This window comes from Chiloscyllium punctatum, chromosome 34 (genome assembly GCF_047496795.1).
Source record: "Chiloscyllium punctatum isolate Juve2018m chromosome 34, sChiPun1.3, whole genome shotgun sequence".
Classification (NCBI taxonomy): Eukaryota; Metazoa; Chordata; class Chondrichthyes; order Orectolobiformes; family Hemiscylliidae; genus Chiloscyllium; species Chiloscyllium punctatum.
This window is the reverse complement of record NC_092772.1, coordinates 54,178,334-54,204,521: the sequence shown is the minus strand read 5'-3', so window position 1 is coordinate 54,204,521 and position 26,188 is coordinate 54,178,334. Positions and strand designations below refer to the sequence as shown.

General features: G+C 43.4%; 1 protein-coding gene across 1 annotated transcript; it reads right to left on the bottom strand.

Moving 5' to 3' along the window:
- Positions 1-1,037: 1,037 nt before the first annotated feature.
- Positions 1,038-20,941, bottom strand: LOC140458961 (uncharacterized). The gene is made up of 8 exons (XM_072553697.1): positions 20,860-20,941; positions 18,008-18,078; positions 16,717-16,894; positions 16,323-16,460; positions 13,797-14,068; positions 7,956-8,023; positions 5,911-6,101; positions 1,038-2,839 (listed from the first exon to the last, which is right to left on the bottom strand). Exons 1-8 carry the CDS (start codon positions 20,939-20,941, stop codon positions 1,038-1,040), a joined length of 2,802 nt encoding a protein of 933 aa, XP_072409798.1.
- Positions 20,942-26,188: the final 5,247 nt, after the last annotated feature.

Below are 26,188 nucleotides of genomic sequence, written 5' to 3'. Positions count from 1 at the left end.
CGCTGTATTGTTCTATGTTCTAACAATAAAAGATCAAACAACGATGGCATTTTTAAAAAAATCACTGTTCGTAAACAGAGATCTCTGAAAGAGATCTCATTTCAAGTTGCATTGTAAGATGAGCTCAATGCTGTATATCTGTTCAGCAAGGCACCTGTAATTGTCACTTCCAAAAAACCCTCCATTTCACACCTGGACCCAACACACCCTTCTCAGCTCTGGAATTGTGGTTTGGGGGCGGGGGGGGGGGTGGGTTTCCCTCAGTTAGCTGAGAGGCAGGTCTCCACAATGTTGAGTGTTAGCAAGACTAATACCTTTAAATTGTTCATCCCACCCAGAGTAATGGGCAGTATATTAAACCCACACGAGTGTGGTAGGATCTAGTTGTATGAGGAGGTGTCCAAATCTCAAAATTCTGTTGAGACACAGAAATGCTGATAGGTTAATGGGAGGATAAGGCATTTGATGGCAAGTCGGAATGGAAAAAAGGATGGGAATCAGGGAAGAGGACAGGACCAGGAAAAAAAAGGTCGGCAAGGAGAATGGATGAAAGGAAGGAATTAGACTTTATCCTCACCCAAAATACTCCCACAGAAGAACGAATTTCCCACAAATGAAAAAAAACACTTTTATTGTATTTTTTCCAACAATACACTTTATTTCAAAAATTCTTAAGAGTATGTCATAAAACATCACCACTTCCAAATGACAGAAAGTGTAATAAAATTCAAACTTGTCTGCAAATGGCAGAATACACATGTAGGAGATTAAGTACAATTGCAACTGCCTTTTGTCTCAGGCATACAGTCCAAGGGGAAGGTTCATGTGGGGATTGGCAACAGTAAAGTGGTTATATTTTCAGTCACCAATGCAACCAAACAGCAACAAAATAATAATCACAGTGACCTTTCACTGTCACTGTAATGAACCAGTCGATGGGACAAAGATGAAACACACTCTTTAATCACTTTAATCAGTTAAAACAGAAATAAATATTAAAAGTGAGTAAAACAGCAAATTATTTATCATTTACTATATCAGATTTCAAAACAGTTTCTCAGGTGAACTTTAAAAGCTGCTGAATCTTTAAAGTCGTTGCCACAATGTTGGCAGGTTTTAAAACAAGTGTGAGCTTTCAACTGATAGAGATAAACAAAGGTCTCCCCACAGTCAGGACATTTATACAGCCTTTCTCCTGTGTGGGTCCGCTGGTGAACATGGAGATGTCCAGCCTGTGTGAAACTCTTTCCACAGTCAGTACATTTATACGGCCTCTCTCCTGTGTGGGTCCGCTGGTGAACATGGAGGTCCCCAGACCGTGTGAAACTCTTTCCACAGTCAGTACATTTATATGGCCTCTCTCCTGTGTGGGTCCGCTGGTGAACATGGAGGTGCCCAGACCGTGTGAAACTCTTTCCACAGTCAGGACATTTATACGGCCTCTCTCCTGTGTGGGTCCGCTGGTGAACATGGAGGTCCCCAGACCGTGTGAAACTCTTTCCACAGTCAGGACATTTATACGGCCTCTCTCCTGTGTGGGTCCGCTGGTGACAATGGAGGTTCCGAGCCTGTGTGAAACTCTTTCCACAGTCAGTACATTTATACGGCCTCTGTCCTGTGTGGGTCCGCTGGTGACAATGGAGGTTCCGAGCCTGTGTGAAACTCTTTCCACAGTCAGTACATTTATACGGCCTCTCTCCTGTGTGGGTCCGCTGGTGACAATGGAGGCTACAAGCCTGTGTGAAACTCTTTCCACAGTCAGGACATTTATACGGCCTCTCTCCTGTGTGGGTCCGCTGGTGAACATGGAGGTCCCCAGACCATGTGAAACTCTTTCCACAGTCAGTACATTTATATGGCCTCTCTCCTGTGTGGGTCCGCTGGTGACAATGGAGGCTATCAGATCGTGTGAAACTCCTTCCACAGTCAGTACATTTATATGGCCTCTCTCCTGTGTGGGTCCGCTGGTGAACATGGAGGTGCCCAGACCGTGTGAAACTCTTTCCACAGTCAGGACATTTATATGGCCTCTCTCCTGTGTGGGTCCGCTGGTGACAATGGAGGTTATCAGATCGTGTGAAACTCTTTCCACAGTCAGTACATTTATATGGCCTCTCTCCTGTGTGGGTCCGCTGGTGAACATGGAGGTGCCCAGACCGTGTGAAACTCTTTCCACAGTCAGGACATTTATATGGCCTCTCTCCTGTGTGGGTCCGCTGGTGAACATGGAGGTGCCCAGACCGTGTGAAACTCTTTCCACAGTCAGGACATTTATATGGCCTCTCTCCTGTGTGGGTCCGCTGGTGAACATGGAGGTGCCCAGACCGTGTGAAACTCTTTCCACAGTCAGGACATTTATATGGCCTCTCTCCTGTGTGGGTCCGCTGGTGAACATGGAGGTGCCCAGACCATGTGAAACTCTTTCCACAGTCAGGACATTTATATGGCCTCTCTCCTGTGTGCGTCCGCTGGTGATAATGGAGGCTATCAGATCGTGTGAAACTCTTTCCACAGTCAGGACATTTATGTACCCTCTCTCCCAAATGGGTTCGCTGGTAGATCCCAGACAATGGGAAACTCTTACCATGGTCAGTACATGTGTGCAGTTGTTCTTCTTTGTGGATTTCTTGCTGCAGATGGTTTTCATCTGATTTAGTAAATTCTCTATTCTGGATGGATTCTGTAAATAATCCCTCCTGATTTTGTTGATGCATACGATCACTTTTATTGAAAGGAGTAGACTCCTTTCCACATGATTCAGGATGTCTTTTGATATGCTTCTGAAGAAAACTGGCAGTGGTAAATGCAACTTTGCAGTGAGGGCAAGGATAACACTCATCTTCCTCTCCTCCTGAAAGAGAATGAAGGAAAGTTGTCAGTGTAAATGAAACATTTCGAAGCTTCTTTTGGAAGTAGAATTCAACAATAAGCTGTGGTGGAAGGGTTGGTATTTATGAACTTTATGACAATCTTTACCAACCTTGAGTCATGACATAGCATTCTGGTTTCTGAGCCAAGTTTGTGGGTTCATGTCCAGCTCTCGAGATGTGTGCTTATAACCCAAACACTGCACCAGTGCACTTGGAGGGCAGCACTTTCAGAGGTAACATCTTTCAAAACAGGTCCCTGGCTGTGTGTTAAGGCAGACAACAATCACATGGCTCCAAGTGAAGAAGAGCAGGATGTTTTGTCAGTGTTGTGACCAATATTTATCCACTGAGCAACATCACCCAGTCAGATGATCAGATCAGTTATCTCATTGCTACTGCTGAAAGTTTGCTGTGTGGAAACTGAAGTGTTCTGAAAGGGTTCAGAAAAGATTTACAAGGATGCTGCCAGGGTTGGAGCATTTGAACTATAGGGAGAGGCTGAACAGGCTGGGGCTGTTTTCCCTGGAGTGTCGGAGGCTGAGGGGTGACTTTATAGAGGTTTACAAAATTATGAGGGACATGGATTGGGAAAATAGACAAATAGGTGGGGTCGGGGAGTTCAGAACTAAAGGGCATAGGTTTAGGGTGAGAGGAGAAAGACATAAAAGAGGCCTAAGGGGCAACGTTTTCACATGGAGGGTGGTACGTGTATGGAATGGGCTGCCAGAGGATGTGGTGGAGGTCGGTACAATTGCAACATTTAAGAGGCATTTGGATGGGTATATGAATAGGAAAGGTTTGGAGGGAAAAGGGCCGGGTGCTGGCGGATGGGACTATATTGGGTTGGGATATCTGGTCGGCATGGACAGTTGGACCGAAGGGTCTGTTTCCATGCTGTACATCTCTATGATTCTATGACAGTCAGTATGCTTCAAATGGCTATATTTCAGGTCTAAATAAATTTGGGACATCTCAAATACATCTAACCCTCTGCCAAGATTGCCTTTCTTTCTTCACTTGGAAGTATCAGGATGATTTTAAGGAAACAGTTCCTGAATTCAGTACCTACTTCAATGTGTAAACAGTTTGCGACTCAGAGACAACAACAGAGTCAATAAGAAGGGCCCACATTGTAAAGGTGAAAGGCAGAAAGTTTTGAGGAGATTTCAGAAAAACATTTTTTTACCCAGTGAGTGGTGGGGCTCTGGAATGCACTGTCTGGGTGGATAATTGAGGCGAAAAACCTCACAACCTTTAAAAAGTACTTGGATAAGCACTTGGAGTGTCACAACAGTCAAGGCAAAGGGCCTTGTGCTGTAAAGTGGGACTAGTATAAATTGAGAGTTGATTTGTTAGCACAGATTTGATAGGCTGAACAGCCTCTTCTGTATTGTATGATTCTATGACAAGACCTGAGAAGGACTGACACATCAACATGTCGTTCTCTAGGGGAATCAGGAAAGGGAATAAAGTCATAGAGACGTACAGCACAGAAACAGACCCTTCGGTCCAACCCGTCCATGCTGACCAGATATCCCAACTCAATCTAGTTCCACCTGCCAGCAACCGGCCGATATCCCTCCAAACCCTTGCTATTCATATACCCATCCAGATGCCTTTTAAATGCTGCAATTTTACTAGCCTCCACCACCTCCTCTGGCATCTCATTCCATACACGTACCACCCTGTGTGAAAACGTTGCCCGTTAGGTCTCTTTTATACTTTTCCCCTCTCACCCTAAACCTATGTCCACTAATGCTGGACTCCCCCACTCCAGGGAAAAGACTTTGCCTATTTACCCTATCCATGCCCCTCATGATTTTATAAACCTCTATAAGGTCACCCCTCAGCCTCCGAAACTCCCGGGAAAACAGCCCCAGCCAATTCAGCCTCTCCCTGTAGCTTAAATCATCCAATCCTGGCAACATCCTTATAATTTTTTTCTGAATTGTTTCAAGTTTCACAATATCCTTCCAATAGGAAGGATACCAGAATTGCACGCAGCATTCCAAAAGTGGTCTAACCAATGTTCTGCACAGCCACAACAGCCACAGCCCAACTCCGACCAAGAAGAAATGAGGAACAATACCACCAGACCTCCAGTCCAGAGAGGACCTTTTGCAGTGTAAACATAATTTAACTGAACCTAATCTTCATCACTCTTTGTGCTCTATGATAAACACAAAGATCAAACAGTCAATTATCTGTGTTCTCTGGTGAACTTTTTTAAAACCAGTTAATATATTCTATCCATAGCTGCTTTATCACAAAATCAAATAAGTTAAACATCTTTAATGAATATCTCTGAAACCTTCAAGGCACAACATGGAAAACATTCACGCCTTCCATTTGAACATTACACAACTGAAATCTCCCATTTTGAATCTGTTATGGTAAATCTCCACTGAACATGCCTCAGCACATTCTCACTTTTTACAAATTGAGATGCCAAGAATTTGAAACAGCATTCCATCTGAAGTCAAAAAGGCCATTTATACAGGTTTCTCAATATGCATTTGTGTCATGTCAGTAAGTCCTTATCGATGTATTAAATGCCTTTCTGAGTTATGTGAATCTCCAGATTCCTCTTCATGCATGAACATTTTATTCAATGCCATTGAATTTACATTATCACTCCTCACACTACTCTGAGCTGAATTTCATCTGCTGTGTCTTCCCACTGTACGTCTATCTGCATCTTCTGGTGGTCCTCCACGCTCCTCTTCACTATTTACTATATTTTCAAGTTTTGGCAGCTGCAAATACAATCAGGTATCCAAAAACAGACCATTAATACATGGAATCTGCAGGAGGCCCAGTACTGGAATGAACCAGATTATAACCATTTAAATAACAGATATTCCATTCAGAATTATTCTTTAGTTCCTGATTCTTAAACCTATTTTATGTTCATGCTGCCACTCCTTCTTCACAAGGATTTCAATTCAACTAACGTGGCACTTTATCAAACAATGTTGATATTGAAATAAAATTAGCCATTTCTGTCTGTTAAGTTCTCAATTTTGGACAGAATCCTTACCTTTTGGATTTTGTTTCATCATCCACATTGCTGTCCATTTGATTCCAAGTTCTTTGCCATATTCATCACCATACCAGACCAGCAGCTCGCACCGAGGAGGAACACGCTTGCAGGTTCTGTAATAAATTTTGCCATGGTGCTGAAAGGCTACAAGGTTCTGCTCCTCTTCCTTTCTGGCACAGTTAACAAATCTGGAAAATAACAAGTGAATACTTAACTGACCAAAAGTCAGTTCAAATTGTTGCATGAACACAGATTGAGAAGCAGAACAAAAATGTGTCAGAATGACAGGGCATTCATTACAAAATTTCAATGCATGCGATGCATACTGTACAAGATAGTTGTGTCAACATTTCAAAGGAGATGGGGAGGGATTTTAGAAGGGCGGCACGGTAGCTAGCATTACTGCCTCACAGTGCCAGGGTCCTAGGTTCGATTCCCTCCTTGGGCCACTCTCTGTGTGGAGTTTGCACATTCTCCCCGAGACTGCATGGGTTTGCTCCGGGTGCTCCGGGTTCCACCCACAGTCCAACGAAATGCAGAACAGGTGAATTGGCCATGCTAAATTGGTGTTAGGTGCATCAGTCAGGTGTAAATTTAGGGTAGGGGAATGGGTCTGGGTGGATTACTGTCCGGAGGGTCAGTGTGGACTGATTGGGCAGAATGGCCTGTTTCCATGCTGCAGGGAGTCTAATCTAAAAATAGAAGAGAGGATAGATTTACCCAAAAATATGGGTTTCCTCAACCACTTCCACTGGCAGCTCATTAACATTAACAGTACCACCCACTGTGTAAAGTAGTTGCCCCTCTTTTATTCTTTCCTGTCTAACCTTTAACTGATGCCCTGTAGTTCTCAATTCCCCAACCTTGGGAAAAAGACTGAGTGCATTTACCCATCCATGCCTCTCATGATCTTCTGTCCTTCTGTAATATCACCCCCTCTGCCTCCAACTATCTAAAACAAAAAGTGCTAGCTTGCCTAATCTCTCCCTATAACTCAGACCCTTGAGTCCTGGCAATATCCCTGTAAATTTCTTCTGCACTCTTTCCATTTAATGATTTGGAGATGCCAGTGTTGGACTGGGGTGTACAAAGTTAAAAATCACACAACACCAGGTTATAGTCCAACAGGTTTATTTGGAAGCACACTAGCTTTTGGAGTGACGCTCCTTCATCAGGTGATTGTGGAGGGCTCGATCGTAACACAGAATTTATAGCAAGAATTTACAGTGTGATGTAACTGAAATTATACATTGAAAAATTGATTGTCTGTTAAGCCTTTCATCTGTTAGAATACAGTGATAGTTTCACTTCTTTCATGCGTAAATCACAAAACCTTCTTTAAAGTTGCATTCTCGGGTTAGCTATAACAATGGTGATAGCTAGACAATATGTTGAAGGTGTTGGCTCCCTGTGTTCTCTGTCTATGACCTGATGCTTAGATTGATTCTAATCTAAAAAGTGAGATAACGGAGTTTTACATAAATTCATGCAGTTTTTGAGCTCAGAGTTCTACTTGAATGCATGCAGTTTTTGAGCAAAGTACAATGTAACTCTGCAAGTACAAATTCACCCCACAAAATATATGTGTGCATGTGGGTCTTTGTCTGTCTGTGTGTTTGTGTCTGGGGTGGGGGTTGTGAGTGTGAGAAAGTGTGTGTGTGTGTGTAGTGAGTGTAGAGTGTCTTAAGTCTGTGAGGGGGTGCATGTGTTGAGTGAGATTATACTTTCACTGTGTACATGTTGTGACATATTTAAAAGCTGTGGTTTATTCTATTTTATCATCATTTGTTCTGGTTAATAAATTTTACTTTTATTATTAAAACCAAATCTGCAATATTGTGTACTTATGTTTCAGTGAGAGACCATCTTGCTAAAACCAAGACAAAATATAACCTACCAAGCCGGATGTCAGTCTGACCAGTAATTACTTGACCAGTAATAACATAATGTAAGATCATAACAGTTATTATATGTGATGCTTCAGGGTAGGGGAAACGGGCTGCAAGCCAAGTTCTGGCAATATTATATCAGTTTTCCCTTACCTCATCCAATTTGATTTAGATTCATCCTTTGCATCAATGTATTCAACATCTTGCTTTCCTTTACTGATCTGAAGAAAGGTATTTTGATAAAACAATTTGATTGTTAAAAGGAATCAAATAAATCTTTTGTTTAGCCAGTGATCTAATTTTACAAGAGCTGCGTGCAGTGGCTTCACGTTTTAAGTGAAAGCTTAACAATACCGTCCTTTACTTTTTGTGATTATAGCTTTGTGTCAGTGAATCCAGAGTTCCATATAAACTACAAAGCCACAAAGTAGTAAACAGTTTCAGGGAGATTTGAACAGTCAGGAAAGAATCCCAAACTAATTCAAATTGCCTTTGGTGTTTGTCATGTCACTATTTTTCTTACAGTTCCTTCTACCCCTCGCCTACTCTGCATTTCTCAATCAGAAATTTCAAGGCTCTGATATATTGTTCCCCAGTTGGCCAATTGCCCACTATGAGGAATACCAGAATATTAGTTCCATGAACACTCAATGTATTAAACTGAAAATTTATATTTAATAAGGACTGCCAATCTTTGAATTATCTCCCCACGCTGGCTATGGAAGCTCAGTTTTTGAGTATATTTCAAGCAGATGTTGATGCTTCTTCCAATAAATCATGTAAAGCGTAAATGAAATTGTATGGGTAAAGGGCACTTGAGTGTCTGATTCACTGTGATCAAATTCAATGATGGACCAGGCTTGAGGGAGTGAATGGCTTACTCTGGATCCTGTGAAGGAGGAAAGAAACAGAGGAAATGCAACATCAGTTGAGGGGAGAATGAGAAAAGGAAGTGAAGGCTAAAGTAATCCAATAAGAAGTGGTTGACTTGTTGCCAATCTTGTTGCCAAGATTAGATCATACACAATAGAGGTAGAACAAAGTTCTGGCTTTTTGAAAGAAGGCAGCGACTAGCGGTTGATGGAAAATATTCAGCCTGGAGTCCGGTTATAAATGGTACGTATCTGTTTTGGGACCACTGCTGTTTGTCATTTTTATAAATGACTAGGACGCAGGCATAGGTAGATGGGTTAGTAAATTTGCAGATTACACTAATGTCGGTTGAGTAATGGACAGAACGTCATCACCTCAGGAGATCTCCCACCCACAGCTTCCAACCTCATAGTCCGGGAACCCCGCACTGTCCGGTTCTACCTCCTTCCCAAGATCCACAAGCCTGACCACCCTGGCCGACCCCATTGTCTCAGCATGCTCCTGCCCCACTGAACTCATATCTACCTACCTCGACACTGTCCTATCCCCCCTAGTCCAGGAACTCCCCACATGCGTTCGAGACACCACCCACGCCCTCCACCTCCTCCAAGACTTCCGTTTCCCTGGCCCCCAACGCCTCATCTTCACCATGGCTATCCAATCCCTCTACACCTCCATCCGCCATGACCAGGGCCTCCAAGCCCTCCGTTTTTTTCTCTCCAGACGTCCCCAACAGTACCCTTCCACCGACACTCTCATTCGTTTGGCCGAACTGGTCCTCACCCTTAACAATTTCTCCTTTGAATCCTCCCACTTCCTCCAGACCAAAGGGGTAGCCATGGGCACACGTATGGGCCCCAGCTATGCCTGTCTCTTTGTTGGCTACGTAGAGCAGTTGATCTTCCATAAATACACCGGCACCACTCCCCACCTCTTTCTCCGCTACATTGATGACTGCATTGGCGCCACCTCGTGCTCCCGCGAGGAGGTTGAGCAATTCATCAACTTCACCAACACATTCCACCCTGACCTTAAATTTACCTGGACCATCTCTGACACCTCGCTTCCCTTCCTGGACCTCTCCATCTCCATTAGTGACGACCGAATTGACACTGACATTTTTACAAACCCACCAATTCCCACAGCTCTTCCCACCCTACCTCTTGCAAAAATGCCATCCCGTATTCCCAATTCCTCCACCTCCGCCGGTTCTGCTCCCAGGAGGACCAGTTCCACCACAGAACACACCAGATAGCCTCCTTCTTTAGAGACCGCAATTTCCCTTCCCACGTGGTTAAAGATGCCCTCCAACACATCTCGTCTCCATCCCGCACCACCGCCCTCAGACCCCACCCCTCCAACCGTAACAAGGACAGAACGCCCCTGGTGCTCACCTTCCACCCTACCAACCTTCGCATAAACCAAATCATCCGCCGACATTTCCGCCACCTCCAAACAGACCCCACTACCAGGGATATATTTCCCTCCCCACCCCTTTCCGCCTTCCGCAAAGACCGTTCCCTCTGCGACTACCTGGTCAGGTCCATGCTCCCAAACAGCCCACCCTCCAATCCTGGCACTTTCCCCTGCCACCGCAGTAACTGTAAAACCAGCGCCCACACCTCCTCCCTCACCTCCATCCAAGGCCCTAAAGGAGCCTTCCACATCCATCAAAGTTTTACTTGCACATCCACCAATATCATTTATTGTATCCGTTGCTCCCGATGTGGTCTCCTCTACATTGGGGAGACTGGGCGCCTCCTAGCAGAGCGCTTTAGGGAACATCTCCGGGACACCCGCACCAATCAACCACACTGCCCTGTGGCCCAACATTTCAACTCCCCCTCCCACTCTGCCGAGGACATGGAGGTCCTGGGCCTCCTTCACCGCCGCTCCCTCACCACCAGACGCCTGGAGGAAGAACGCCTCATCTTCCGCCTCGGAACACTTCAACCCCAGGGCATCAATGTGGACTTCAACAGTTTCCTCATTTCCCCTTCCCCCACCTCACCCTAGTTCTAAACTTCCAGCTCAGTAACTGTCCCCATGACTTGTCCGGACTTGTCCTACCTGCCTATCTTCTTTTCCACCTATCCACTTCACCCTCTCCTCCTTGACCTATCACCTTCATCCCCTCCCCCACTCACCCATTGTACTCTATGCTACTTTCTCCCCACCCCCACCCTCCTCTTGCTTATCTCTCCACTCTTCAGGCTCACTGCCTTTATTCCTGATGAAGGGCTTTTGCCCGAAACGTCGATTTCGAAGCTACTTGGATGCTACCTGAACTGCTGTACTCTTCCAGCACCACTAATCCAGAATCTGGTTTCCAGCATCTGCAGTCATTGTTTTTACAAAGTGGCAAATGGAGTTCAATGCAGCTACATGTGAGATGATGCACTTTGGGAAGAATAACAGGAAGGTAGAGTGCCGGGTCAATGGAAAGATTCTTGGCAGCGTGGAAGTCCAGAGGGATCTTGGAGTCCATGTACATAGATCCCTGAAAGTTGCCACCGAGGTGGATAGTGCTGTTAAGAAGGCATACGGTGTGTTAGGTTTCCTTCGTAGGGGGATTGAGTTCCGGAGCCGCAATATCATGCTGCAACTATGCAAAACCCCAGTGTGGCCGCACTTGGAATATTGTGTGCAGTTCTGATCGCCATATTTCAGGAAGGATATGGAAGCATTGGAAAAGGTGCAGAGGAGATTTACCAGGATGCTGTCTGGGCTGGAGGAAAGGCTGAGAAACTTGGGTCTGTTCGCATTGGAAAGAAGAAGGCTAAGAGGGGATTTGATAGAGACACACAAGATTATCAGAGGATTAGATACAGTAGACAGTGAAAGTCTTTTTCCTAGGATGACGACGTCAACATGTACAGGGGGGCATAACTACAAACTGAGGGGTGATAGATTTAAGACAGATGTCAGAGGTAGGTTCTTTACTCAGAGTGGTAAGGGCGTGGAATGCCCTACCTGCCAATGTCGTTAACTCAGTCACATTAGGGAGATTTAAACAATCCTTCGAGAAGCTCATAGATGATGATGGGATAGTGTAGGGTTACGAGTTGAGAATAGTTCAAAGGTCAGCGCAACATCAAGGGCCAAAGGGCCTGTTCTGCGTTGTATTGTTCTATGTTCTAAGGTTGTTGGATGCAGAACTGGCTTGAAGGTAGAAGGCAGAAGGTGGTGGTGGAAGGTTGCTTTTCAGACTGGAGGCTGTAACCATGGTGTGCCACAAGGATCTGTTCTGGGTCCACTGCTTCTCTTCATTCATACAAATGATGGGATGAGAACGTGGGAGGTACAGTTAGTAAGTTTGCAGATGGCACCAAAATTGGAGTTGTAGTGGACAGCGAAGAAAGTTACCTCAGAGCACAATTGGATCTCCATCAGATAGGTGAATGGGCTGAGGAGTGGCGGATGGGTTTAATTTAGGTAAATGTGAGGTGCTGCATTTTTGAAAGGCAAATCAGGGCAGGACTTACACACTTTAATGGTAAGCTCTTGGGGAGTGTTGTTGAACAAAGAGATTTGGAGTGCAGGTTCATAGATTCTTGAAAGCAGAGTCAGGGTGGTATACAGGGTGGTGAAGAAGATGGTAGTACACTTGCCTTTGTTGGTCATTGCATTGTGTGTAGGAGTCGGCTGTACGGGACATTGGTTAGGCCACTTTTGGAATGCTGCAATTAATTCTGATCTTCCTGCTATAGGAAATATGTTGTGTAACCTGAAAGGGTTCAGAAAAGATTTACAAGGATATTGCCATGGTTTAAGCTTTCGGGAGAGGCTGAACACACTGGAGCTATTTTCTCTGGAATGTCGGAGGCTGAGGGGTAACCTTAGAGGTTTATAAAATCATGAGTGGTATTGATAGGATAAACAGATAAGGTCTTTTCCCTGGGGTGGAGGAGTCCAAAATTTAGGGTTAACTTAAGTTTAAGGTGAGAGGGGAAAGATTTAAAAGGGATCTCAGGGGCAACATTTTCTCATAAAGGGATGTGCACGTATGGAATGAGCTTCCAGAAGATGTGGTGCAGGCTGGTACGATTACAGTTAAAAGGCAGCTGAGAAAAAAACCCAGAGAAGCCTGTTATAAGTTTAAATGAAAGGAGTCAGTGATACTCACTTTATAAGTAACAACTTATTTATTTGACCCTAACAGTGAACAAATTAACAGAATTACAAACAAACCAAACAATTCCTCACTAACTACTAACTATTCCCGAACTGAACTAAAATTCTACTGGTCTGCTGTTCAAACACAAGTAATAAGAAAACAATAAATCAAAACATAAGTCTCTCCAAGTTCACATCGAATGTGTCTTCTGGAAGGCTATCTTTTCTCTGTTATCTTTCCAGTCTTCCTTCTGCTGATCCCAAGTTACAAACACATTTCTTCTGCTGATCCTGCTGTTAGGGATGTCTTCTCTGTAATTTCTTCTGTGAGGACTTTTAGCTAGAAGTGCCATGCTACTTTATGCACAGGTAGTGCTTTCTTGGAGATTTCTTGTGAGAGCTCGATGTTTATTTCTCAGATGGTGGGTTTGCTCTCTCTTTAGATGGCAGTTGGCCCTCGCCGATTTTCCAAAATGCCCTCACCTTTATACCCTTGACGACCTCTTAATTTCTTTACAACTGGATTGGTTCAAGGTTGTCAACACTAACAGGTTTATATTTGATAGGTTTTTAGTATCTGAGGGTATGGTTCAAAATGATTGGCTAATTTTGAACAAAATTGCTTTTTTGGTAAAATAGGCTGCTTGGCTGCTTGATAAAAATTGTTTCAATTGTATCTATCTACCTGTAATCTACAATTTTCATTGAATAGAGGTTTACTTGCTTTCTTTCACCATGTTATGGTGATTGCTATTCCAGCAGTCAGTCACTCAGCAACCATCAGCCCTACAATGAAAACTTAAGTAGGCCATTCTTAACTTGCAAACATTTAAGTCTTTAGGTTTGTTCAATACCAAGTGATTCCCCCAGCTGTCCATTCATTGTCAAGACTAGAGAAGCAACCAGAAACAGAAACCTTAAACAACTTTTCACAAAAATGTTCATATGAGTCCTGAGCTTCTTTAAAAACATGCAAGAAACCTGATAATGATGACAGACACTCACCACCCATGAATAGCCACTGACAGCAGCTGATTCTTCAGTTGATGTGACTCCTTCATAGGGTCCAAAATGAACTCCTTTAGGAATAGCCTTTCCTTCATTCCACACACCAAGACCAGCCTTTCTAATTTTGGATATCGCAATGCTGAGGCCCTCTGGAAGGGTTAAACGTGCTCGATCTGGTTGATTGAATTCAACAACTGTGTCCTTTATGAACACTGGAGGACCATGCACAGGACACTCTTCAACAAAAAATCTCTTGCAGTCTTCGCAAACTGTTGAAACACACAAAATTAAAGATGGATCAGGATTTCAGTTCATTACTCGATATTTATGAAGGTGACAAGGCCCGCATGGAGAAAGCTCTCAGAAACATGCTCAGTCTGTTCGTGGTCAAGGGGGCAACACAGATTTCAAGGAACAGTAACAAAGCAAGAAAATGACATTATCTCTTAGCCAGGCTACACTTATACAGTTATGGAGATGAATACTGTGGAAACAGACCCTTCAGCCCAACTTGTCCATGCTGACCAGTTACCCAAACCTAATCTAGTCCCATTTGCCAGCACTTACCCCACATTTCTCTAAACCTTTCCTATTCACATACCTATCCAGATGCCTTTTAAATGCTGTAATTGTACTAGCCTCCATCACTTCCTCTGGCAGTTCACACACCACCCTCTGTGTAAAAATGTTCCCCCTGAGATCCCTTTTCCATCTTCCCCTTCTTACCCTAAACCTATACCCTATCGCTCTGGCCTCCCCCACACCAGGCAAACAACTTTGTTTATTTATCCGATCCATGCCTCTCATTATTTTATAAACCTCTATCAGGTCAGAATATGAACAGCATTAGCTCTTGGGTTGGCTGACTGGCAAAACACAGAGTGGGGATAGAGGCATTTTTCAGAATGGCAGCTGGTAACTAGCGGAGTTCCATGGGACTTCATGTTGGGACCACAACTATTCATGTTAACAATCTGGATGGAAGAATTTAAGGCATTGTTGCTCAACTTGAAGATGTCACAAAGGTAAGTGGAGGGACAGGCAATGCAGAGGAAGCAGCAAGACTGCAGAAGGACGTGGACAAGTTAACAAGAGTCGGCAAAGAAATGGCAGATGGAATACAATGTCTGAAGAGTGAGGTTATGTTTTTGGGTTGGAATACAGGCATAGGTGACTTTATAAAGAGGCAAAGACATTGGAAATCTGAAACACAAAGTAACTCGGGAGTCCTCGTTCAGGATTCTCCTCAGGTTAACATGCAGGTTCAGATGGCAGTCAGGAAGGCAAATAAAATGCTGACATTCATTTCAAGAGGGCTACAACAGCAGAGATATAACTTCTGAAGCTGTGAAAGGGTCTGGTCAGACCGCATTTAGAATATTTAGTGTAGTTTTGGGCTCCGTATCTAAGGAAGGATGTCCTGGCTTTGGAGGGTTCCAGTGGAGGTTTCCAAGTATGATTGAAACTTACAGAACATTGAGAAACCTGGGCAGAGTGGTTGTGGAGATAATGTTTCCACTCACAGGAGACAGGGTGGTTAATCTGTGGAACTCGTTGTTGCAGAGGGTTGTGGGTGCCAAGTGCATTTGAGACAACAATAGATAGCTTATTGATTTGTTAGGTGGTCAACGGTTATAGGGATAAGGCACATGAATGAAGCTGAGAGACATATCAGCCATGATCAAACTGTGAGGCAGACTCCATACGCTGAATGGTCCAATTCTGTTTCTCTTAAAATCTTCTGGAGTAACTCACCCTGTGACTTTGCAAAGACATTTGCAAGGCATAAACAGCAGTGCAACAGTATACTCCACATTTGCCTGGACATGTGCAGGTCCAAGAACACCCATGAAGCTTGACACCATCCAGGACAAAGCAGCCCATTTGATGATCATGATATGCACAAGCATTCACTCCTTCCACTACTGGTATTCATTAGCTACAGTGTGTGCCATCTATAAGATGCACCATGGCTCCTTTAACAACACCTTCCAAACCCATGATCATCTTTCTAGAACCACAACAGCAGCATACACTGGAGAAAACCACCAACTGCATCTTCCTCTCCAAGCACTCACTAGCCTGACATGTCAATATATTACTGTCCCTTCAGTATCACCACATTGAAATCCTGGAGATCTCACCCCAAGACAGTTAAGGGTTCACCTACACCAAATGGCAGATCACAATCACCTTCACCACAATAACTAGGAATGATGTGACTAGTGACTTCAACAGCTCACAAGTAAATATAAAAGGCAGGGGACTCCACTTCAAACTCATAAAACATCACTTTAAACCCTGTGAATAAAGATACTTAAAGCATAAAATCTTTTGGGAGTATTTTCTGATCATTTGTAAGTTGGTGATGAGGAAACATAAGTGCATGTTTCTGGGCAAACACAGGGTTTTTCCCTTGCCAGGCTATATTTCTGCAGTAATAGTCTGGTTTCTCAAAGCCTGTCATATCAACCCTTCCAATAATTTCTTCCTGAAGAATTGGCTAGGTCACTTTTCACCTACACAGAAAATCTTCATCACAAAGTTCCCTTTCTTCAGTGTAAATCTTTCTCTCTTTATTTCTCAAACTGTATCTTCTCTCTTCCTTTTCATTGTGTGTTTCCTCACTTGAAGATTCCAAAGTGTTTCCAGTACAGACAACTGTGGAAGAAATCAGAAAGATTTGAATAATCCCTGAAAAAATCCAACATCTGTTGTTTTATAGAAAGGGTATTTTCTGTTTCAAGATCAGAATCTATAGATAATTATGTATAACAAAACACTGAGTTAATTTGATGAATCACTGCTGAAATAGACACATTGCAAACAAAAGCATATCCTCACTAAAATATAAAAATAAAGTAAAATCCAAAATCAACAAATCTATTCAGAAATTCCTGTATTCCTGGACAGATACCTTTGATGGATTCATTTTGAGCCTCAAATTCACTCAATGCAGTATTACTTTCTCGGTTTCTCTTTTTAACTGAAACTGTCTCTTCCAGAACTGAGGCAGTGTCCTCATTGAAGCTCCTTAAACCTGCATCTTTATCCTCCTGTAAATGGGATGCATTTGCTAATTGTCCTTTCTCGTTCTGAAATGTCAAATGTAATTTTTACATATTGTAACTCTCAACTTTCTCTGCATCACCAGATTATGCTTTCCAGTTGGTCTAATTTCATACTTAATAAACCAAAGTTCCCAACCACCCATTTGAGAAATGCATTCTCTCTCTCTCTCTCCAGTTACATATTTTTGGAATCGCTGTGTTTGAAACTATCCTTCTGTATTTCACTTAGGTAAAGTTAATCTTCCAAGTAAGTTGTAGGTATTTCAATCTGTTGTTACCTGAAAATTTCAGGTTCTCAGGGTGCATTTATTGATAAGCAACATCAAGAGGAGGTAATTTACAACGTCATCAGATCATTAAATTCAAAATGACAAGTCTGCAACTGGAGAATACACTTAGAAATATGAGCAAAATCAGAATCAAGGTCGCAGTAACTCCGGGCAAAAATACCACCAGAGTTAAAAGGAAACAATTAAGCCGGAAATCTGAGATCAGCACACAAAATATTCAAGTGTGTAGTAGGTCATTTTGAGTTGGAAGGAGAAAGACTAGATAATGTTTTAGGAGAAAACCCTGGGACAATCTATTTGAGCATCAGGAAGAGGCTGAATAAACTGGGATTGTTTTCCCTGGAGAGTCAGAGCCTGAAGGGTGACCACTTATAGAGGTTTATAAAATCATGAGCAGCATAGATAGCATCAATAGGAAAGGTCTTTTCCCTGGGGTGGGAGAGTCCAGAACTAGAGGGGCATTGGTTTAGGGTGAGAGGGGAAAGATAATAAAATGGACCTAAAGGGCAACCTTTGCACACAGAGGGTGGTACGTGTATGGAATGAGCTGCCAGAGGATATGGTGGAGGCTGGTACAATTACAGCATTTAAGAGGCATCTGGATGGGTATATGAATAGGAAGGGTTTGGAGGGATATGGGCTGGGTGCTGGCAGGTGGGACTAGATTGGGTTGGGATATCTGGGTCAGCACGGACAGGTTGGACCGAAGGGTCTGTTTCCGTGCTGTACTTCTCTAGGACTCTATGTTTTTAATATATCTTCCAGATGCTGACAGGGTTGCAATGACAGGTTGCTTCTTTTTGACTTGATATGTTACTTGATAAGAATTTTGCGCAGACCAAATTACCTTTTTGCTGTTCTCTATCTTTGTCTTCTTGGTACCATCATTCTTGAAAGGTGGCTTAAAGGTTCTCACCTCTTTAAAAGAATTTCAGTTTCATTTTAGATCTTCTGAAGTTGAAGTTTTTTTCCATTAGCAACACTGACAATAGAACATAGAACTATACAGTGCAGAACAGGCCCTTCAGCACTCGATGTTGCGCCAACCTGTGGACTATTCTCAGCTCAGATGATCCCAAAATCATCTATGAGCATATCTAAGGATTGTTTAAATCTCCCTAATGTGGCTGAGTTGACTACCTTAACAGTCATTCCATGCCCTTACCACTCTCTGCGAAAAGAACTTGCCTCTGACATCAGTCTTAAATCTATCACCCCTCAATTTGTAGTTATGCCCTGTTGTACAAGCTGATGTCATCATCCTAAGAAAAAGTCTTTCTCTGCCCACCCTACCAAACCTCTGATGATCTTGTATGCCTCTATCAAATTCCCCTTTAGCCTTTTTCTTTCCAATGAGAAAAGACCCAAGTCTCTCAGCCTTGCCTCCAGACCAGGCAACATCCTGGTAAATCTCCTCTGCACCTTTTCCAATGCTTCCACATCCTTTCTGTAATGGGGCAACCAGAACTGTACACAATATTCCAGGTGTGGCCGTACCAGCGTTTTGTATAGTTGCAGCATGATATTGCGGTTCCGGAACTCAATGCCTCTACCAATGAAGCCGAACACAATCCTTAATATTTTCAAAGCAGAATCAAATATAATGTAGCTAAGAAGCATATTTGCATTAATTCTAATGACAAATATTCAATTGACTTTCCTTTGCAGTTAGAGTCATAGAGATGTAAAGGACAGAAACAGACCCTTCGGTCCAACCCGTCCATGCCGACCAGATATCCCAACCCAATCTCGTCCCACCTGCCAGCACCCGGCCCATATCCCTCCAAACCCTTCCTATTCATATACCCATCCAAATGCCTCTTAAATGTTGCTATTGTACCAGCCTCCACCACTTCCTCTGGCAGCTCATTCCATACACGTATCACCCTATGCGTGAAAAAGTTGCCCCTTAGGTCTCTTTTATACCTTTCCCCTCTCACCCTAAATCTATGCCCTCTAGTTCTGGACTCCCTGACCCCAGGGAAAAGACTTTGTCTATTTATCCTATATATGCCCCTCATAATTTTGTAAACCTCTATAAGGTCATCCCTCAGCCTCCGACACTCCAGGGAAAACAGCCCCAGCCTGTTCAGCCTCTCTCTGTAGCTCAAATCCTCCAACCCTGGCAACATCCTTGTAAATCTTTTCTGAACCCTTTCAAGTTTCACAACATCTTTCCGATAGGAAGGAGACCAGAATTGCAGGCAATACTCCAACAGTGGCCTAACCGATGTCTTGTACAGCCGCAACATGACTTCCCAACCCCTGTACTCAATACTCTGACCAATAAAGGAAAGCATACCAAATGCCTTCTTCACTATCCTATCTACCTGCGACTCCACTTTCGAGGAACTATGAACCTGCACTCCAAGGTCTCTTTGTTCAGCAACACTCCCTAGGACCTTACCATTAAGTGTATAATCCTGCTAAGATTTGCTTTCCCAAAATGCAGCACCTCGCATTTATCTGAATTAAACTCCTCTCTAAGTTATAAATGTAAAGTGACTGCCTCTAGCTTGCTCATGGCTCACACATACATAAAAATAAAACATTTTAAGATTTTTAACAAAGAAAATAAATTCTACTTGCGTAGTGGGTTTTTCACAAGACATTTAGGTGTCCAATCTTCATCTGAATCACTAGACTCATACACACAAGGTCGATTACCTCTGCCATGTCTCGACATGAATGCTGGCTTTGGTACGTTCAATCCTTTAAAAATTAAAATATTTCAATCATTGGTCATTTACAATTGTCAGTATTTCTTTTTACTTATCAGACTGAAATAAGAAACCTGTTGAATCTAATCATTTCAGAATCTCAGGTAAGAGCAATACAGGACATCCTTCCATGAATGGCACCCAAATGTTCATCCAGCTACAATTAAGCAAGTTAAAAGAAGCTGTCACATTATGCCAGATTGTTTGGAACACAGCACCCAGGCGAATGGACATCCAGCAGCCTTTAAATTTATTTTTCCCTTCTAGTATGTGAACAATTGCAGAGTCAAAATGAAAGCAGCATATTGTGATGCCTCAGCGTAAAGGAAAAGGAACGGCATCTGAGATACAGAGGTTACCTCAATTATTTCCAAGTGATTGCTTTGTGATCTTGAGTCAGCACATTAAAAAAGTGTAAGACTTACTACAATGAGCGATTGAAAACAACACAAGTACTATGTCAAAGATAAACATGGACAGCACATGAGCCTGAAATAACAGTAAATTTTGCAAACAATCCACAGTTCAATCAGCAGCTATGTGTGGAAAGACATACTTGCAAACTAATGTCAAACAGTTAAAGTTTTTTTGTGCTTTCTACAAACACCATTCTCATAGTATAAATGACAGTGGTTTAGTGTGGTTTAGTACTACTCATCAATTAGAAATCAGTTCATGTTGACCATGTTTCAGGATTAGTTGGAATCTGTCCTTCCAGGGAAAGAAAAATGTATATTCCAGCACCTTGCTTAAAAGAGCAGTGAGAGGCAGAAAGAAAGTGTGTACCCCAGCATCCTTTTCATTCAATTCAGATCTTAGTCGGGAAGGATTAATTTGGTTCGAAAGCATTTTAAAATATGAAATCAAACAGCTCAATGTAGCTTATTTAGTAAAATGTACTGATTAATTGGGAGCAGGAAGCTAGTCTTGCATCACTTGATCAGATCAGGAGGAATCCCCTCGCAACCCGGAACCTTGCCTGAGGCCAGGCGGTCAATGGCCTTGCTGAGCTCTTCTACTGATGGATCTGCGCCGAGTTCGTACATGCTCAGCAAGCACATGATGGCATCAGGTGGTGAAGCGAATACAGTAGACATCAGAATATTGTTCAACCCACCTCTCCATCTGATGGCCTGCGTTTGTGATTACTTCCCCAGTAGAGGATTTGAGGGGGGCTGTCTTGCTCTGAGCTGGTCCTAGTGCCTTCTTGATGCCTTTGTACACTCCCCTAATGTTCCCCGTCTGAATTTTCTCACTTAGCTGTGTCCCATACCAGTTAGTGCAACGCCTGACTGTCTGCTGAACTTGGTTCCTGGCAGCCCTGAGAATCTGCAGGTTCTTCCCGCTAGCTGACCACTTGTACTGAGCTAGGGCTACACACTTGACTTCAACAACTGCGGTCATCTTGGTTGCCATAGCCTCAAACCAGTCATGTGTCTTGCAGGTCTTCTTCCCAAAGATTGCCAGGGATGTGCGGTGCATGGTATCCAGCAAGGTTTCCAACTTCTCTGTGGCAGAGTCTCAGTGTTGCTGGGCACTGAGTTCTTTCTCCAAGGCCTCTGAGAACTGTTGCACAAGGTTTGGTTGGGACATCTTGCTGACATTGATGCAAGGGTTCCCCTGTTGATTACTGCAATGGAATCTCTTAGGTTGCAGCTTAATCTTTCAACACACTAAGGAGTGGTTTGTGTCACAGTCTGCACGATGATAAGAGTGTTTGATGATGGCACACCTAACTTGGATCAGACAGAGTTGGTGCCATGGGAGTCTCCAGGAAACCTTGTGCTGAGGCTTTGTCTTGTTGCACAAATCATGGTAAGTGCACAGCTCAAGCAGTAGCTGTCCATTCTCATTCATTTTGCCAACGCCAAAATACCCAAGACAGAATGGCCATGAGTCACAGTCTGCACCCACTCTGGCATTGAAGTCACCCAGAAGAACGAGTTGCTTCTTCCTTGGGATGCTGCTAATGAGGGGTGTAAGTTTGTCATAAAACACATCCTTTGTGTTTGGCATGGAATGTAGTGTCAGGGTATACACATTGACAAGGGTGACTGGGCCTGTGCTGGTGTTGAGGCCAAGAGTCCTGAGTCACTCTGAGCTATTGCTGCCTGGTTCTACTGTGTGCATCAGGCTGTTCATTACTGCAAAGATGACTCCGTGCTCTCTGCGCTCTTCAGAGCCCTTCCCCAGCCAATAAAACATGTAGTCCTTCTCTTTCAGTGAGCCTCTCCATTTGCACCCCCTCCCCCACCTGGCCCATAACTTCTCTCTATTTAGCCCCAACACCCATCCCATACTTACCCTATTTATATGTACTGCTCCACACCCATCCCATAACTGGTTTCTATCTCTATACCCCACACACCCAACACACATTCAATACCATCTCTCCCAATTTACCATCCTCCCATCAAGTACCAACATATCTCTCTCCATTCACCCACTCCACATCCATCTCATACCTACCCTCTCTATTTGCCTCCCCTCAACCTTCGCATATCCTTCTCTACATACCCCAACCTCATCCCATACCGACTCTCACCATTTGCCCCTCCACCCAGCCCATACTTTCACTCTATATACACTCGATCCACACCCCTCTCTCCCCCCATTTCTCAGACCGCATTAACCTCTCTACCCCCATCCCTCAGACCACATTAACCCCTCTCTCTCCCCACCCCATCCCTCAGAACACATTAACCTCTCTCTCCCCCTCCAATCCCTCAGATGATATCCTCAGACTAGCTTACTGCTCCCATAAAGGCCTTTGTCAGTGCTAGCAAGAAGGAGCTGTACCACAGGCCATGTGGGATGCCAAGATCATTGCCCTCTACAAGAACAAGGGTGAGAGAAGCAACTGCAACAACTGCAGAGGCATCTCTCTCCTCAACACTGTCGGTAAAGCCTTTGCTCAGGTCATCTTTACTCACCTGCAGAAACTGGCAGAGTCAACAGTAGACATGATCTTCTCCCTTCGCCAACTGCAGGAGAAGTGCAGAGAACTGAAAATGCCCGTGTGTCGCTTTCATTGACCTCACCAAGGCATTTGACCTGACAGCAGGTCTGTTCAAGGTTCTCCTTAAGATCAGCTCCCCACTGAAACTGCTGAGCATGATCGAATCATTCTACAGTAATATGAAGGAGACAGTGCAATTCAATCACAGCTCTTCTGAGCCCTTCAACACCTGCAGCGGCATCAAACAAGACTGTGTCCCCGCTCCCACACTCTTCAGGATTTATTTTTTTGCTGCACTCCTCAAACATGCCTTTGACACTGCAACAGAGGGGATTTACTGATGCGCTTGATTAGACAGCAGGTTCTTCAATCTGGCCCGCCTTAGACCCAAGACAAAAGTATGCGCGGCACTCGTCAGGGACATGCTGTTTACCAATGATGCTGCATATCCTTCTCTACATACGCCCAACCTCATCTCATACCGATTCTCACCATTTGCAACCCCCCCTACCCAGCCCATACCATCTCTCTATATGCAACCAATCCACACCCCAATGATTTACCAATTGAATTAAGTTATTCCAGTTTCTTCTTTTTTTAAATTTTATTTTAATTACCGAGGATGAATCAAGGGAGTTTTGCTTTAAATCTGACAACACCAGGTCATAGGTTTATTTTTGACCTTGTACAACCCAATCCAACACCAGCACCTTCACATCATTGCTTTAAATCTAGCAGTTTGGCCAATCAAATTGAATCTGGAACGCAACACCTTACATTTACCTTTAAAAGTAAGAAAAAGTTCGGGTCTAGTCTGTCTTCTGAATATTTTGAGGGTGTTTGGTCTGGTCCATAACACACAGTATAGTATTTCAGTTGAAAGTTAACTGTATGGTGGTCCAATGAGTACATAACCACACTGCTTGTTACAATCTCATTGCTAATACTCAGACAGGATTTCTCACTTTCGCACTCCGGAAAATTCAGAACTTTCATCTGTGATTTACCAATGAGAAAATCAATATTCAGAAATTCCAAGGCCCAGGACAGCAAATTCTCACAACAGTTCTAACGTGTGTCAGCAATGCAAAATGGAAAATCCCAGTCCAATGTCTGTCTTCACAAGGCAAGACTGGTCAGGACAATGCAATATTCAGAGAAGCCAGCACATGTCAAAAGTTGTCAGGAAAGGCAGCTTCACAGATGGAAAGCAAAAAGCATTGACTTTGTACAAACCTATTGCAAGCATGGCCTCATAGTTCCTCTTCACATTCTTATAACGTACTTTTTCCCATTCACTTAGCTCTGCCCACTCATCTTTGGAAAAATGATGGGCAATGTCTTTAAATTGATCTTTAATCTGAAAATACAAAATTGTGATTCTTTACATGCCTCATAAGTGATTGTGTAATCTTCACAAACTAAAGACTTACAAATGTAGGATGAGCTACCTTGCCAGATCTACCATTCTTTATTAGAATATCCTCCAGGTCCTCAGAGTGGGCAGGCAATAAACACTGGGAGAAAAATTACACAACAAACATTATAAAATCTTACAAAACATTTCAATGGAGTTGTTGTTCATATGGATGCTGTGACAGAGTAAAAATGAAGTTAGGTAAGCCCAAATAGCCATTAATTTCATTCAAAAATGCTAACTTCTGGCCAGACACCATTTTGAAGTCCACCCTTATCAGTCACCTCTTTTTCGCTCTTGTAGCAAATTCTGTATGTTTATTATGGACATCAGACATTTTCTTCCATGATCACCCTTTTGAGAATGAAGAAGCTCTTTATGTCCACCTGCATTGAGTGGCCAGTGCATTAGGCATTCAAGGAAGGTTTTCGCTGTTTTCCCACCTTTGTAATTTCTTCACTATCAGAGAAGATGACCAAAGTGACATCAGCAAAGTTACAACCAGAAAAATACAAAGCCACCTGTCTTTGTCCAGTTGTATCAGCATAGCGGTCCAACTGCAGACTTGCTGAAGATGTTGCATAACTTGGCATCATTTCCAGTTTTCATCAGAACACTTGATGTGGTGTTGAGCCCTTCCAGATGATCCAGCTGCATTGAAGTCAAAGTTGACATTAGTCTGCATAGTCAAGAGTCTAGATGTCGTCAACAGCAGTGGGATCTGCGGAAAATATGCCATTAGTGCACTGTTTTGACATAGGGTTCATACCTTGGTAAACTGAAGCAGAGGATCTTGTACTTTACATCAACTACATGAAGGTGCCCTTCTATCATCTTCTGACTTCACAGGTACTGAAGTTGCCGGCTGCATGAGAACACTGATGATGTGAGTCATTTTCTCCTTTTATTATTTATTTCAGCCACGTCAGTGTGACTGGCCAGCATTTATTACCGACTTGAAGTGAAGTGAAAGTGAACTGTCGTTTTGAAGCCTTGGTGTCCACAGGCTATACACTCATATCCAAATCCCTCACAGAGGAAATTCTGGGATTCTGATCCAATGACAAATCAATAGTCCATGATGCCACCATCACAACAATAGTCTGTTCTTTCAGCAAACTAGCATGTCACTTTTTACTTTTGCAAAACGCTGACACGAAGATAGGGCTACCAACTGTGGTCAAGCCCATGGATGTATCTTGGAAACGGACCTTGAATGATTGGGGCCCCCTAACTGTTGAAAGCCTCCATGGATGTCAGAGACGAAAATTACTCCTACATTCTTGCAGCACTGGCAGGTGAGTTATTGTGTAAAAGCTGCTGGCACATGGCGCAGGTGAGAGTTTGATGTAGGTTACAGCATACAGCAGGATGTTTTCCCCTATTGCATAAGGGAGACTTACCAGCAAGCCGAGATGTCTGCCTTTGAATATGCACAAAGAATCAAAGCAGGGATGCTGTGGTGCTAAGTGACTAAGTGCTAAAAGAGCAAGTGATCAGAGCCCAATCTGAGAGCTGGGTGTATTTACATAGCAGCAGTGAAATGATAATTGTCAAGGTGCCAAGTTAAGCTGTTTGAAGTGTCCTGTCAGTGGATTGCAGGGTTGCCAAGCCAATTTTGAGAGACTGGCCATAGCTGAATGGCAGCATCTGTGGACATGGGATACAAATTAGGCAAAAGTGAGATTAGAGTCGATCGTATGGCGCTAGAAAAGCACCATCAGGCAGTATCTGAGCAGCAGGAATATCGATGTTTTGGGCAAAAGCTGTTCACCAATAAAAGCTATGAGCTGATGGTTGGGTGAGATAAATGGGAGGGGACTGGGGCTGGGGAGAAGGTAGATGAGAATGCAATAGGTAGATGGAGGTGGGAATAATGGTGACAGCTCAGAAAGGATGGGGGAAGAGGATAGGTGGGATGGAAAATGGACA

What these genes read in the sequence shown, in the direction of transcription:
- LOC140458961 (XM_072553697.1), bottom strand. Translation starts at nt 20,941, where the DNA reads ATGTGCTTGCTGAGCATGTACGAACTCGGCGCAGATCCATCAGTAGAA. An exon ending in CATTGACCGCCTGGCCTCAG is followed by an intron (nt 18,079 to 20,859) that starts GCAAGGTTCCGG and finishes ATTCTTTTAAAG; the next exon opens with AGGTGAGAACCTTTAAGCCA. An exon ending in TCAGTGGCTATTCATGGGTG is followed by an intron (nt 8,024 to 13,796) that starts GTGAGTGTCTGT and finishes ACCTTTCTTCAG; the next exon opens with ATCAGTAAAGGAAAGCAAGA.